The following is a 16450-nucleotide window of genomic DNA, read 5'->3' as shown; positions in this document are numbered from 1 at the left end:
TTTACACTTGTTCAGGATCACAATCTGCTAATACCATTGGTGGTAAGAATCTATAGACTTTATGTATGCATCTATTGTTTGATCACCTATTTTCATTACCAGAAATGGGTTCTATTCAGCAGAACATCTAATATTCCATCATTCTATAATCATATTGGGGTAAAAATTACCAATTATGATTTTTCTTTGGGCTGTCTTTATTATATTACCAAACCCTGCATTTTAAAAATTATCCAAGCTGACCGTATATAAACAGTCAAAAGGAGCTTTAGTAATCCTTTGAAATGCCATAAAAAGTATAAAATGGTAGCTTATAGGTGGCACAAGAAAAATGTGTATTTAATTTCAAGTTTTGCCATAGGGTTTTTTCTGTTTAACTTGCTCTTCCCTGGTTATATCATGCCCTATTTCATTAACTCTGTGGTTTTCTAAAGGAAATAATTAACCTTGGTGGCTCTTGGCTAGGGAAAGAGCCTTGGTATTTTCTTCTAAATATAAACAATTCAAAATGAGTCACAGGTGCTGGAATTATCACAGTCTTAGTGGATACCAGAGGGGTAATGGAGAACAAAGGGTAATGATTGAAGTGAACAGTGCCATTTTATTTCTTAGGAGAGGGCATGAATAAATTTAAATACAGAGAGCGAGTTTGCATAACTAATAAATTAAATAATCTAAGACAAAAAAACAGTTACTCTGCTTCTAAACTTCGTGTTTCCTATCTGCTGAATAGACCCAGATTTCAAAAAATTTCTCCAGTTTTTCTTGCCGACACCTCTACCTCCACAGTTTATATTGGTTTTAATAGAATATCATATTGTATGTGCTCAGCTCATTATTTATACCTTTTATACTATTTCGAGTTTTCCCATAAAATACTCCATTAACCTCTCTTGCATTGTGAGTTTGTGGCATGTTGAGTGTTTAGATGTTTTGGTGTGTATGTTTAGTTTAGATACTGCATGGAGAAAACAGGTGCCTTATAACCATCCTTAAGGTTACAACTGAAAGAAACCGGACTTGAAGATTCTTCACCTGAAACATCGGGAAGCTTTCAAATAAGCAGTCATTTTAAAGTAGACTTGAATAATTTCCCTACTATAATTTAGAATTCCTTCTACTCAAATGGTAAATTATTAATTTTATGGAAAAGCTACTTTGTTTTACAGTATCTCAATCACCAGTCAAAAATAAATTTTACTTTGCTGATGAAGAATTAAGCAGGAGTATAAATTTTATTCAGCAAGATGGTGCCAAGAAAAGTAATAGCAGGGGCCACAGATCAGCAGCTCTTGGGCCACATCCAGCCTGTTTCATTCATGTATTATTTGACCTGTAGAACATGACTGGAAAAAAAAAAAAAGGAAATTTCAAAAAATCACAGGACCTAGTCAGTATCACTTCAAGACAGAGCTGGGTAGAACTAAAAAGTCACCTCTCTCTTAGGAAAGGGTAAACACTCTCCTCTTGATCACAGTCCTTTTAGCACACTCCCTACTCTGTATTCAGTTTTCCGTTTTTTGACATTGTCTGCTTGTTTCCATTGGCATTTTAATTTTTAATCTGCCCTATGGAAATGAAACATAATTGGATAAGATTGAACAGCTTGAATAGTGACTCTCCTACTGGGTAGAAATGGTGCCCAGCAAAGGGAGAAGTTTATATCACAAAGATTGATTTGCTTAAGTGTAAGTTTAATTTTTTCATAATGTTATCATTCAGAGTTTAGAGTTAGATTTTATCTTGGAGTTATGTAGCCCATGCCCTATTCATAAAGTAAACATAAAGTGCTTTCATTGACAAAGGAACTCATTCCCATAGAAGTTAATCCAGGCATTTCTAGTTTAAAACCATATTTCGTAACTTGTTTTACCCCAGTCTCTGACAAAATTTTTGTCCAGTTCTCCTTCTCTGTCTCCCTGATCTCTCTTTCATATATATACATAAATTTGTCCCATAGTCCTGTTCTACCATGAGTACTTGTATACCCCAGAATATGGCCACCCAAAGAGTCCTTTGCAAATAGCAAAAATAAATTTTCTTTTTCACTAGGCCCAAACTTGTCAATATTTAAATTTTTAATTTTGTAAAATTTTAAAATACATACATAGTAGCAAAATAGATAACTTTGCTATATACTTGTTCAGAGAATCTCAGGCAAACTATGTGAAGATAAAGCAAATTACCATTATTGTATACTTAAAAAAATAATCGCAGTAATGGAATCAAGGATTTTTTTCCCTTTTAAGTATATAACTGTTTCACACAGACCATATTAACCACGTGAAATATACTTTCAGATATATGCTGGCTTTAGAAATCTTTTTTACTATTTGCGTTCTAAAAATAATAATAGTATTGTCATTATCAAATATAGTATACTCCCCAAACTGAAAATATGTTTTAGATGATTTAGCATTCAGTGCTAGTTATATATGGTATACCTTTTCCTCCCAGGTTATAATTATGTATAAATCTTCCTTGGTCCATTTTCTTTAAACTTAGAACCTGTCATACTACAATAGTTTTCTCAGATGTGTTTCTTGAATTTTTATCCTGTCAGCAAATTTTCTTAGTATTCACATCTTAATATTTGTGCATGTGTTTGGTGTTTAGCTGGCAGCCGATCTGGGTCTCCAGGAAGAGTTTTGACCACAACAGCCCTCTCTACTGTGAGCTCTGGTGTTCAAAGAGTCCTGGTCAATTCAGCATCCACACAGAAAAGAAGCAAGATACCAAGGAGCCAGGGCTGTAGCAGAGAGGCTAGTCCATCTAGGCTTTCAGTGGGTAAGATTTTCTATATGTGAGAATTGCTGATCGTTTATTTCTTTTGTATTTCAGACTTTGGTAGCACTGAACACTTGAGGAAATAATAAGGCTCTTAAAAATTAGAGGAAAACAACTTAAAAATTCAAGGAGAACCAGGAACAATTGTGCATGCCTTTAATCCCAGCGGCTTGGGAAGCTGAGATGAGAGGATGGCAAGTTCAAGATGCCTCAGCAAAAGCGAGGCGCTAAACAACTCAGTGAGACCCTGTCTCTAAATAAAATACAGAATAGGACTGGGGATGTGGCTCAGTGGTCAAGTGCCCCTGAGTTCAATCCCTGGTATGCCCCTCCACCCCTCCCCCTGCCGCAAAAAAAAAAAATCAAAGAGAATTAAAGTAAAACGTTATGAATTGAATTTTGATATTATAATTCATAGGAATTTTGAAAAATATAGCTACTATTCAAAAGCACAAGATTATTATAGAATTAACATTTGTCATATATGTATATGTATATATGTACATAAATATATACGTATATATACTAGCTGTATTGTAGGTCAGCCACATTTGAATTCTAATAAGCTTTTATTTTCTCTGTGTGTTGACTAGGATACTTCCAGTTTTAGATAGGAGAAATTAGGGGCTGGGGATGTGGCTCAAGCGGTAGCGTGCTTGCCTGGCATCGTGCGGCCCAGGTTCGATCCTCAGCACCACATACAAACAAAGATGTTGTGTCCGCCGAGAACTAAAAAATAAATATTTTTTAAAAAAGTGCATATAGATAGGAGAAATTATAATTGGAGCAAGCTTAAACAGGAAAGAGGGATTTCTTGGCTCTTTAGCTGAAATGTTTGGAGGCTGTGCAGACCTCAGAGTTGATTGATCCAGGGGTTGATTGATCAACCAATCTGTCTGTATATTTTCCCATCCTTTCTGCGCTGTCAGTGACTTTGTCTCTAGGATACCTGGTACTTGATCCCAAGTCAGAAATTCCCCTCATTACCCCAACTTTTATTTAATCATTTGTCCATTGTTTTTAAGTATTTCCTAGACTACCTGTATAACTTTAAAGAATATTATCCTGTTTCTGTTTTTTGATTCATCAGCTTCAACCAGTATCTCAACTCCAATTACCTTTCCCTTCACTTTCTGTTCTTTTAGTAACCAGCTTTATTTTTTACATTATTAAAGTTTACGTATACATTCTCTTTTGCATTCACAAGCCAGTGTTTTTTTTTTAATTTATTTATTTTTTAGTTGTAGTTGGACACAACACCTTTATTTCACTTGTTTATTTTTGTATGTGGTGCTGAAAATTGAAAAACTATAAAGAATATTTACTATGTTATGAAGAAATAAAGTTGTTTGCTGCCAAGACACATAGTGTACTATGGCCTCATTTCTTCCCAAGTGAACACTGAGTGTTAAGTGTTATGGACCACTTGAATGTTCTTGTGATACAGAATTGAATTCTCTAGTCCTGTCAGTTACTTGAGATTGTGCCACATTTTGGTTGCTTTCTATATGGAAGCACAGCATAACTTTTTCTCTTATCCCCTAGTATTGCAGTCTTCTCAATGATACTGTTGTATAGAGTTTGTTATTTTTTAAGGACATTCTTTTCAGTACTCTGTGGATTGGTTGCAATCTGGGCATCTTGATCAGCTGTCATCTTGAAAGTCTGATTTACTTCTTCCCTGGATTGAATGCACTCCTTCCTGGATCCTCTCTCTTGTTTTTTTAATTTATTCTTTTGCTTGGCCCCATACATATTCTCAAATAAATTCCTTAGAAATTGTGTGTAGGAGGGAACGGGAGGTGGGAAAGGAGGAGGATGTGCTGCAGAGTGATATTGGCAACACTATATTGCGATATTGTGTGCATGTACAAATATGTAACAACAAATCCCATAATTATGTTCAACTATAATGCACCAATAAAAAGTAGTAGAAAGAAAAGAAATTTTATGTAGGAGTCAAGCTTTTTGAAGCCTTACTTGTTTGAGAATGTCTTCATTCAGTAGGTGTCACAGATTTCTTTTAGGCCTACAGATTTTGAATTTATGTCCTTAGCAGCATTTTTTACTTACTGTGTGCCTGTTATTTGGCCCAAAGCCTCTGGAGTTATCATATAGGCTGATTCACTTGTTTTTATTTTCTAGACATCATTTTAAATTCTCTACTTCACTTTTATTTTTTTAAATTTTTTTTAAGTTTTAGGTGGACACAATGTCTTTATTTTATATTCATGTGGTACTGAGGATCGAACCCAGTGCCTCACGCATGCTAGGCAAGCGCACTACTTCTGAGCCACAATCCCAGCCCCTCTACTTCACTTTTAATCAGTCCTCACTCACTCACTCATATATATAATATTGCAGGGGGATACTAGAGATTGAACCCAAGGGGGGCTTTTACCACTGAGCTGCCTTCCCAATCCTTTGTTACTTTTTGAGACAGAGTCTCATTAAGTTGCTGAGAGTCTCACTAAGCAGCTGAGGATGGCCTTGAATTTACCATCCCCCTGCCTCAGCCTCCCAAGTCATTGGTATTACAGGCCATCATGCCCAACCTCACTCCTAGATTTTCTGTTGCTTGTGTATTTATTTGTGTTTTTGTTTAGGAGGAGTGAGAAAAGGCATGGAAATTGAAAGCATTGGCTCATTTTTTCCCCCTATATTTTGCATTGAGAACTAAAGAATCGGGATTGTACTTTAGGTTAATGTTTATCATGTATTTTTTTTTTAGTAAGATTTGGGTCTAAAGTACCAAAGGTGATAGAAGTCTATAGTTAGGAGAAAAATTGTCTTATTGTTTATGTTATATGATATTTAAGTCTTCTTTTTACTTACAACCTTTTAATCCCTGACAGACTGACTACAGTTCAAGAAACTTAACTGTATTTCTGGTAATACTTCATCCAATCAATATCTTTTTTTTTTTAAGAGAGAGAGAGAGAGAGAGAATTTTTTTATTTTTAGGTAAGTTATGGGCTGGGGTTGTGGCTCAATAGCAGATTGCTCACCTAGAATGCATGAGGCACTGGGTTCGATCCTCAGCACCACATAAAAATAAAATAAAGATATTGTGTCCACCTAAAACTAAAAAATAAATATTAAAAAAATAAGTTATTGCTCAGTTCCAAAAGAAAAATAAAACCAAAATTTTAAAATCTGCTAAACTCCGTCTTCTGTTTTCTCCCTTGCCATGCCTATTTCTTTCTGCCAGCTCGAAGCAGTCGTATTCCTCGACCAAGCGTGAGTCAAGGATGCAGCCGGGAAGCTAGTCGGGAAAGTAGCAGGGACACTAGTCCAGTTCGCTCTTTTCAGCCCCTCGGTAAGCATTTGGGCAAATGTGAGGTATATTGCCTTCTCCTTGTGTTATCACCATTTGATGACCCAGCATACCTGGAGTTTAGCTGTGTCTTTGCCCCTATATCTTTTCTGTCATTTTGAGGAAAGAGTCGGAAGAAAAATTATATGTTTGGGAAATGCCTTTGACCTTATTGACTTATCTTAAATGAGTAAGTCAGTCATTGTGTAAACAAATTGCTTTCATAACCAAGTAACTGTAGCATAAATCTAAACCTCAGAATATTGAATTCAATGTATTTCTTAATAAATAAACCTACAGAATTTAAAGACAATATTTAAATAACCACAAGTGCAATATGAACTGTTTGGTTTGGTACATTTTGTTCTTTTCAGTAGAAATACTGGCTTTTCAACTTAGATCAATGACCTATTATCAGTGGGAGGGACTAAATTTTTATAATATTTTATATTTTAATAGTCATTTCCCATTTATTAGCCCATGTCTTGTCACTGCTATAAAACCTTTTTGTTCCTGAGAATAGAGATTGTATTGTAATCTTGATTATAATACCATACTTACCTCAATTATAAAAATGTTAATTTTTTAAAGCTTTAGTATTTTTTGTAAAACTGTAGAGGCATAATTTTTTCATTGAGAATTTTAGACTATCTTCATGATTCTTTAGCTTTTTTGTTGTTATTGTTATTTTCCTTTTTTCTCATATTTGTACCTGAACCCAGGGACATTTTACCAGTGAGGTACATTCCTAGCCCCCTTTTCTTTTTTTTTAGTTTATTTTTATTTATTTATTTTTAAATTTTAATACAGCGTCTCACTAAGTTGCTGAGGGTAGCCTCCAACTTGCAATCCTCCTACCTCAGCTCAGCCTCCTGAGTGACTGGGTTACAGGCATGCACCATGCACCTGGTACTTCGTTTGTATGCACATTCCTACAGCATTTCATATTTTTTCCTTTGACATGTGTAGTAAACGGTAGTACTAAGAGAGCTGTTCTTCAGGAGTTTGGAATGATTTAAGTAGAATTCAGATCTACTGGTTGTCTGTTAGACTTTTTATTTCCTTAGTCATGTTAATATAGACTTTCTAGGGATTAATTTATAATTCTGTGGATCCCTTTGGTTACAATATATCCCTGAGCTGACCTGTAATGATCTGGGAAACTCCATTAGCTAGGGATATATAGGAAAATCCTCAGCCCTTGTTCATGTTCTAGCCTTAGGTCCAAAGAGTTTCTCACTTTCTCTTTCCCCTGTAGGAAGGTACCAAGATAGAAAGAACTCTTCTGCATCACTAAGGCTAAGTGGCTGATACTTTGCCACAGATGTTTTTAGTTCATATAAAATAGATTTAGTCTATAGAATTTCTGTATATGCACTGCCAGGAAAATATGCATATATACACACGAACACATGGTGCATCTTCATAGATATGTTTATGAAGAAAGAACTTCTACATTTATATGAAATAAGCATGTCATGATGAAGAGTTTAAAGAAGTAGAGTGCACATGTGATAGCTTAAGAACATATGTTCTGGGGTCAGATGGTTCAGTTCTGTAATCTTTCTATGCCTGGGTTTTCTTATCTGTAAAACAAGGATAATAGTAACACATACATCTTAGGATTCTTTGACTCTATCAATGAGAAAATACATGAGGGCCAGGAATGTAGCTCAGTGGTAGAGTCCTCAGCACTGCAAAGAAAAAAAGAGAAAAATACATCAAAACAAAAAAATTCCTCAGGACTGTGCTTGGTGCAATGAACATTTAATTGCCCTGGTCATATGATCATTATCATTGCCATCCATGCTGGTGCTCTTCCCCCGAGCCCCAGGCTTTAACGACAAGGATGTCATGTTTTTTTTTAATGGCATACATCAGCATTTATATATTGCTAATACTATAGATTATAATTAGAAAACATACCAAAAAGAAACCAAAATGTTTCTCTACCTTTTAAACCTGTGTAATAGTTGGGAATTTACAGTCAACTACTAGTTACTTAAAAAGTAAGCGTTGTTAATAGGCCAGTTTTTAAAGAGAGACATCACCTATCCATTAATTTTCTAAATTCATTTCAAAGCTTCCATTTGACAATTTAAATTATTTAAATTTTATTATTAAGTCATGGAAGCAGTTTTCTCATAGAATTTCTTATTAGGGTAAAGATGATTAACCTTTTAATCATGTAGTGTTAGAAAAACTGAAGTTTTTTTCAACCCCTTGTAAATTTGCTGGAGTTGTTTTTTTTTTTTTTTTATGGTTCTTTTATTTACATAGGATATTGCATACCAAAGGTAGTAGGTTAGCCTGGTGTGTTTCACAAGAGTGGAGAATGGCATTTCCAGAGATTAAGTTGTCTTCACCATTCCCATTTTCTGCTACATTTGCCTGCAAACTCCAGGCTTTACTATATCTCTTTACTTAATGGAATCTTTGTATCACCTTTGACTTTGAATATTAGTGTTTTAGACATGAATACTATAACACATGATGCATCTGCTTGTATCACAAGAATAGTCTGATGGCCCTGAAGCATTAGAAAGAAATCAGAACTGAGCAAAATTAAACTTCTCTGGAACTTATACCCTTAAGCTTCCATTTATTTCTGGAAATAAAATTCAAAAAAAAGTCTTACTTTATGACAAACACATGGCTGATGCCTCTTACTTGTTATCTCCAACCACAGGTAGCAATTGAGTCCTTAGTTTTTTTAAAATTTTCATCCACTAGGCATTTCCAGATTTGCTCAAGTCTTTCTCACTTAGAAATTATTATTTTTAATTTAAAATAAATAAATAATTTCACTTAGATAAAATTAAAACTACGTATTAGTATATTTTGTTAATGATACTTATCACCTTTCAGGACTTGACTATTTGAACGTCATTCTCTCTGTTTAAATCCTTCTTTGCCTCAAGCTTTTTGATTATTTTCCTATTCATTAAGGTTGTCCTGTAGCAAAGGAAGCATTTATCTAGTATTTTAACTGTTCTAATTAATATATGTGAGGAAGACTTTTAAATCATATAATAATATATATTAAAATGGAAGACTTTTAAATCATATAATAATATTTATTAAAATACATTTTCCCTGGCAATTTATTTTTATATGTAAGAAAGATAGATTTTATGGTGTTATGAAAAATCAAAATTTTAAGATCTAAAATGCAACATCTGACAAATTCAGATTCTAGAGCAATATATAGAGAGACATGTCACAAATTTTTAGGGTTTTTTTGTTTAGATTATTGATACTTTTGATATTCAAATGTGCTTTGATATTTACATAATTACTATTGAATGTAAAATTTATATTTTGTGAGCCATTATGAAAGATGTTTATGGTAACAAAAATAAGGTATATTGTCTTCTGAACAGTGTTAAGGTGGTATGTGTGATCCTTTAGAGCAGAGGCCTTGAAAGAGTACAATTACTGAGGTTTACCACTTTCTAGTAGTCTAGCTTTGGTCATATAAATTAAGCTTTCTTTGTGCACTAATTTCCTCATCTATCTTTATCCTTTCAGGCTACTGTAACAAAGTTAAAAATGACAGAAATTTATTTCTCACATTTAAGAGTCTATGAAGTCCAAGATCAAGACACCAGCAGATAATGGTGTCTGATTTGGTATCCTGGTTGATAGATGATTGTGGCTGTGTCCTTACATGTTAGAAGGAGCTAGCTACCTGGCTCTCTGGAGTTTCCTTTATATTAAGTACACTAATCCCAATCATGAAGGATTCATCTTGACTTTGTTGCCTTCCAAAGGCCCTTCCTACCACCTGATACCATCACCTTGGAGCTAGGATTTAAACATATGAGGGTGGGCGGTTAACAAATATTTAGACCTATAAAATTGAATAGTAATAGCTGCCTTTTTGAGTGCCAAGATTAAAGAAAGTAAAATTATTATTAGTTACTAGTTACCATAGTGGTTTTTTTTTAACAACAGTGTTTGGTTTTTTTGTTTGTTTGTTTGTTTGTTTTCATGCTTGTATTTTTGACATTTCCTTCCATTTGAGTACTTGCTTTTTTTCTTTTGTCTCCTGTAGGCCTATGTCCATCCACTTAGGTGTAAGTTGTATTCGTGTGTCAGGGATGATCTTTCAGTGTTAATGTTCAAGTGCCATATCTGGCCATATTCTGATCATTAACTATTAAGAGTAACACCAGCGTTAACTAACTCTCCTTACCTGACAGTAGTGCTGCCACTATTCCTTGTTTCTGTGGTAATAGATGAGGTTTGTATGGTCCTGTTATTCCAGCCTCCAGACACCATTCCAGATCTACTGGTGCCCTCTACGCCCCCGATGTGTATGGGGCCTCAGGTGAAGGATGAGTACCTTTTCACTATCATCTGTGTATTCATTTCAGTTTTTGTTCTTTACAGTTTTCACTGAATATTATTCATTTTTTAATTGGTTTGTTTTTATTTTAAATTTTATTTACTGGAGAATAAATCACTTGTAGTTTCTTCCTTTTCCCCCAAATAACTTTTTCCTTTAACCTTACTGAACATTTTCCTCACTAGCAGATGGATGTTTTTCTTTTAAACCCGTTATATCATTTTGAAATATAGAGTTGTTTTATGTTCTCAGTTCTGTACTCCATCTTTGTATATGTTAAAAAAAAAAAACCAAAATGGTGGATGAAGTGTTTTAATTGTAAATGATGGTAAAAAAATTAAATAAAATATAAATTGCTTTAAAAAATGATGGTATTCAAAGCAGTTGAGGGGGAGAATTCATCTGTGGTTTGTTTTCACCTATCTCAGAATGTTGGGCACATAGTAGCCACTTAACAGACATTGAATGATCTGTCTTAGTTATAGAATAAAATTAACTTATCTTGAAGGATAGATTATAATTGGAACTTTTCGTCCTAGTGAAATCCTGGTGTGGCTTCATTGATCTCCCTAACCATTATTGGTTGAGGATAGATCTTTGTTCTGGTTTACTTTGTGGTTCACCATATAGAGAGACTTGCATGAACTGACAGAGCTGGATGAATTGATTACAGGGCTATAGATGTCCAAGCCCTTAGTTTACCAGCTATGCTTTCTTTGATCTTGTTATAAATAAAGAATAATACTGCTGTTCTTTAAATTTGTTTTCCACACTTTATTAATAATTTTGTTTTTACCCTATTATCTGACCAAAAAACTCAGTGTGCCCAGAAGTACAATATTGCTTTTAAAATGCTTTGCCCCATTGGTTTTTTTTGCTCCTACCCCACCCCCAAGGGTCTTAAAAGTTTTCCAACCTGATACTGTTATATTTATGACTTTCTCAAAACTATTTTCCTTCTTTTGGTGAATTAGGTCCAGGTTATGGGATCAGCCAATCAAGTCGACTGTCATCTTCTGTCAGTGCCATGCGAGTCCTGAACACAGGTTCTGACGTGGAGGAGGCAGTAGCAGATGCCTTGGTACTCTGCTCCATTTCCTTGTCATTATTAATGTTCCCATTATGAAACTAATGTATGTGTGAGCTAGTCCACCTGTGTAGGAAAGGAGATGGGAAAATTCTGGATTAAATCTAGGAAGACAAAATGTGGACAATGTAAAAAAGCAGAGCAGAATAATTAATTCTTGAGCCTTATTTAGTATTCAGAATTTTAAGCCAGTGCCATAGTACTGATAGGGTGTCAGGAACAAAAATTTTATTGTCTTTAATATAGTAATGTGTTTTATCATTGTATTTTATGCACTGTAGTACATTGAATGTAAGGGCAGATAGATTGGTATGTAAGTATGTATACTTATGAGCATGTAATTTCAAGCCTGGCTTAACCTTGAGAGAATAGGGGTTGTTTTAGTTGGATTTTTACTCTTCTAACTATTTTTATTTTTTGAGCTGAGAGGAAGTACAGTCTCAAGACAAATTATAATTAAGATCCTGGTTCTTTGTGCCTAATACATAAAACAAGTTTGAAAACATCCTACAGATTCTTAGTATTTTGTCAGAAGAGTGCTGTATATATATCACTATTATTTTTCTCAAATTATGAAAGAAGATTCTTTTGAAATGATGTGGATGATTTTGCTAATTTCCCAAGTCAATCTAGTATGATACTTCCTCTATCAAAATATGAATTATAATATTAATCTTGTCTGTGAAGCATTTACTCAATTTTTAGTGGGCGAGGGTGTTAGGGATTGAAAACAGAACTGCATGCAGATTTACTCATTTCCTTACCTAGAATTTACAAAAGGTCTCATCTTTATTTTGAAGTAAATAAATAAATATTTGTATATAAATACATATATATAGTGTCCCTAAAAATGTAGATCACGTCTTAACAAGTTGACACAATATAATTTTTGCAGTAGATTTGAAAGACAAGTTTTTAAGAATGTTCATTAGTAATAGCTTTAATTTATTGGATAGCATCACCTATGTAGTACTGCTTTAACAGTCTGTGCTGAATTTTCCCTTTACCTCAGCCATTTTTTATAAATGTATTTAATATAACTAAGAGGCTTATTTCTCTTGGGTCTGAGATATATTGATCAGATCTTTTTATGATGAAGATCAGATCTTTTTATGTTGAATATTTAATCAGTTTGGTGTTTTTTAGTTTACTATTCCTTATCACTATATTTTATAAATCATATTTTATATTTTTTAATTGGATGATTCACTAGTTAAATTCTGCTTATATAAATTTTATTAATTGACTGGGTTATTCTTGAACTATTGCTTATAATACTAAGATGATGTGCTTGAATTTTATAGGAATATTTAACCATGAGGACTAAAATATGAGTCCCAATGATATGATTCTATTTCCATTATTTGCATAGTGCACAGATAACTCCCATTTGCTACTCACAGTTGTTAGGGAAAAAAATTCCAACTATTAAGTATAATTTGGACCCAGGGAAAATCAGAGAAATACAGTTATGTTTGGAAATGGCAAAAGGATGCAAATAGGAAGAATATTTGAGAGTCTTTGGGAAAACTGGCTATGGGAATATTTTTGTAGCTTAGCTGTTTCTCTGTGAACTAAAGGACATTGACAAGACTAACGATATAGCCTGCTAGTAAGCAATTCTTTTGTATCTGTATGTTAAAAAAAAACTTAATGTTTCTGATCATGGGCATTGTTAATGCCTACTTCGCTGTGCCATTTAGCAAAATGTTCTTCATTATTTTCAATTTTTCTCTTTAAAAATCTACTGCTCTCAGCTCTTAGGAGACATACGGACTAAGGTATAAACATTGCTATTTTCTGACATCTTATGATACCATAACTTTTTTCTTTGCTTCATCAATTTAATAGATGATGTTCATCTATAACAAATTAAAGTGGAAGTAATAAAATTCTTAGACATACATCTGTTTTTCTGTGATTATCAAGAAGGAGATACTCCTTGAATAGGTTGTCTTGTGTGGGGGTATTAGTTTTTTTAGCCCACCTACTTCGTACCAATGAGATGAGGTCATTTATACTAATTTCTATAATAAGACTGATCCTGGAGCCCAACATAGGAAACATTTCTAAATTGACTTGGTATCTATAGATTAATATGAGGTCAGTGACAGAAACATCATTTTAAAGCTAATTTAATTTAAGCTCAAATTATATTTCTTGTAGATTTTAGAATGGAGAACTTACAGCTACTTGGAACTATTTTAAATTATTGTCCTTAATATTTCATAGAAATATCTTCACCACTTACCAGCTCAAATCCAAACATCAGATTGCATAGATTTGTTTCTAATTCTTCCAGGGAAATTTTAAATTAGCTATTTATTCTCCCTGATATCATTTCTGATATGCAAGGTTTAATTGCCAGTTACATACATTAAATTATAAACCGTAGAAGTAAAGATATCCAAACAATCCATACATGATGTTTCTTATTTATTGAAATAGTACAGATATATTGAGAAAAATGTGGAGGGCCCTTAAGGATGTTTCCTCCTAAAAACAATAGTGAGTAAAACAGTTTCTCATCATATTTTTGTCTGTATTTTACTTTTCTAGGAAACATGAGAGTTGGATACAAGGGAAGGAAGAGTGGCAAGGAAAGTGGTAGTGGAGGTAAAAGGAGAATAGCAAAGAGAAGGTGTAGAGACAGGGAAAAATGGGATTTTGCATAGGGGAAATCATGCATTTTCTGATCCATTGTACTCCTACTCTAAAAAGGTCATCTTTTCTTCTTACCAATTTGAATTTCTAGAACAGTTTCTGTTAATTTACATTTTAGTAGTTGTTGGTTTTCTGTGAAAACGATATATGAGGAAAACCCACATTTTTGAACACTTCTCACTTTACATATCTGAACTTTCATATGGTCTTATTCTGCTTCTACCACTTCCCATAGTTAAAGAATATTTCACTTTCTGCTAACTTATAAAACATGTTTCTTAAACAAAAACTTAAGTACTGACATTAGTTTATTACACTGTTTAGCAGCATGCTTTGCACTGATTTTAAGACTGAAATCAATCCTTTTGTGCTCAGTAGATATTATGAAGTATCAATATATTTTTTAGTTACTGCTAATAAGATTCTTTATATATAACAGAAAAAACCTGCTCGAAGAAGATATGAATCATATGGAATGCATTCAGATGATGATGCCAACAGTGATGCTTCTAGTGCTTGTTCAGAACGTTCCTACAGTTCTCGAAATGGTAGTATTCCTACATATATGAGGCAGACAGAAGATGTGGCAGAAGTCCTCAATAGATGTGCTAGTTCCAATTGGTCAGAACGGAAGGAAGGCCTCCTGGGTCTGCAGAACTTATTAAAAAATCAGAGAACACTAAGGTGAGATGAGTTGTATTAAAATATAATTATATTGTGTGAAGTTCATACTTTTTGTCTTTACTTTTTTTTTAATTTTGTAATTTGTTTTAATTATATACGACAATAGAATATATTTATGCACTTTGATATATCATACAAAGATGGGATATAATTTCTCATTTTTCTGAGTGTACATGTTGCAGAATCATATTGGTCATGTAGTCACAGTAATAATGTCTGTTTCATTCTACTGTCTTTCCTATCCCCATATCCCTTCTCCTCCCCTCCCCTCCCCTCACTTCCCTCTACCTAATCTAAGGTAATGCTATTCTTCCCTAGTATCCCCTGCCTTATTGTGAATTAGCATCCGCATATTAGAGAAAACATTCAGCCTTTGGTTTTGTGGGATTGGCTTATTTCACTTAATATGATATTGTCAAGCTCAAACCATTAACTGGCAAATGCCATAATTTCACTCTTCTTTAAAGCCGAGTAATATTTCATTGAGTATATATACCACATTTTCTTCATCCATTCATCTATTGAGGGACACCTAGGTTGGTTCCATAGTCTAGCTATTGTGAATTGAGCTGCTATAAACATTGATGTGGCTGCATCATTATAGTATGGTGATTTGAAGTCCTTTGTGTATAAACCAAGGAGTGGGATAGCTGGGTCAAATGGTGGTTCCATTCCAGTTTCTGAGGAATCTCCATACTGCTTTTCATAGTGGTTGCACCAATTGGAGTCCACCAGCAATGTATGAGTGTACCTTTTTCACCACATCCTCGCCAATATTTATTGTTGCCTGTATTTTTTAAAATATTTTTCTAGTTGTAGCTGGACATAATACCTTTATTTTATTTATTTTTATGTGGTGCTGAAGATCGAACCCAGCATCTCGCACATGCTAGGCGAGGACTCTACTGCTAAGCCACAACCCCAGCCCCTGTTGCCTGTATCCTTAATGATTGCCATTCTGACAGGAATGAGATAAAAATCTTAGACTAGTTTTGATTTGAATTTCTGTAATTGATAGAGATGTTAAACACTTTTTTCTGTGTTTGTTGATCAGTTGTATTTCTTCTGTTAAGTGTCTGTTCAGTTCCTTAGCCCTTTGTGGATCGGGTTATTTGTTTTTTTGGGGTGTTAAGTTTTTTGAGTTCTTTATATATCCTAGAATTAATGCTTTATCAGTGCATGTGGTAAAGATTTTCTCCCAATCTATAGGCTCTTTCCTCACATTATTGTTTCCTTTGCTGAGAAGAAGCTTTTTAATTTTAATCCATCCAGTTTATTGATTCTTGATTTTACTTCTTGTGCTTTACAAGTCTTGTTAAGGAAGTCATTCTAGGCTAACATGGTGAAAATTTGGGCCTATTATTTCTTCTATTAAGTGGAGGGTCTCTGTTCTAGTGCTTAAGTCTTTGATCCACTTTGAGTTGATTTTTGTGCAGGGTGAGAGAGAGAGATTTAATTTCATTTTGTTACATATGGAGTTCTAATTTTGCCAGCACCATATGTTGAATCCAATGATTTTTTTTTCTTTTACACAATACCTTTATTTTATTTATTATTTATT

General features: G+C 33.8%; 1 protein-coding gene across 50 annotated transcripts in view; it reads left to right on the top strand.

The window, feature by feature from the left end:
• The window catches only part of Clasp2 (cytoplasmic linker associated protein 2), a 201755-nt gene that overhangs the window by 123560 nt on the left and 61745 nt on the right, over window positions 1-16450 (top strand). For 11 of the 50 annotated variants that reach the window (XM_058576641.1, XM_058576648.1, XM_058576650.1 and 8 more), the window contains 6 exons: window positions 2617-2787; window positions 5999-6106; window positions 10374-10436; window positions 11429-11535; window positions 13299-13322; window positions 14645-14889. In XM_058576641.1, coding sequence (XP_058432624.1) covers window positions 2617-2787; window positions 5999-6106; window positions 10374-10436; window positions 11429-11535; window positions 13299-13322; window positions 14645-14889 — 718 coding nt within the window. Of the gene's footprint in view, window positions 1-15; window positions 43-2616; window positions 2788-5998; window positions 6107-10373; window positions 10437-11428; window positions 11536-13298; window positions 13323-14644; window positions 14890-16450 lie in introns of all 50 variants that reach the window. The other 39 variants (XM_058576652.1, XM_058576658.1, XM_058576640.1 and 36 more) reach the window with 7 other exon arrangements.

This window comes from Marmota monax, unplaced genomic scaffold (genome assembly GCF_021218885.2).
Source record: "Marmota monax isolate L192 unplaced genomic scaffold, Marmota_monax_Labrador192_F-V1.1 WCK01_AAM20220418_F8-fsc00021, whole genome shotgun sequence".
Taxonomy (NCBI): Eukaryota; Metazoa; Chordata; class Mammalia; order Rodentia; family Sciuridae; genus Marmota; species Marmota monax.
This window is presented reverse-complemented; position numbering and strand designations above follow the sequence as displayed.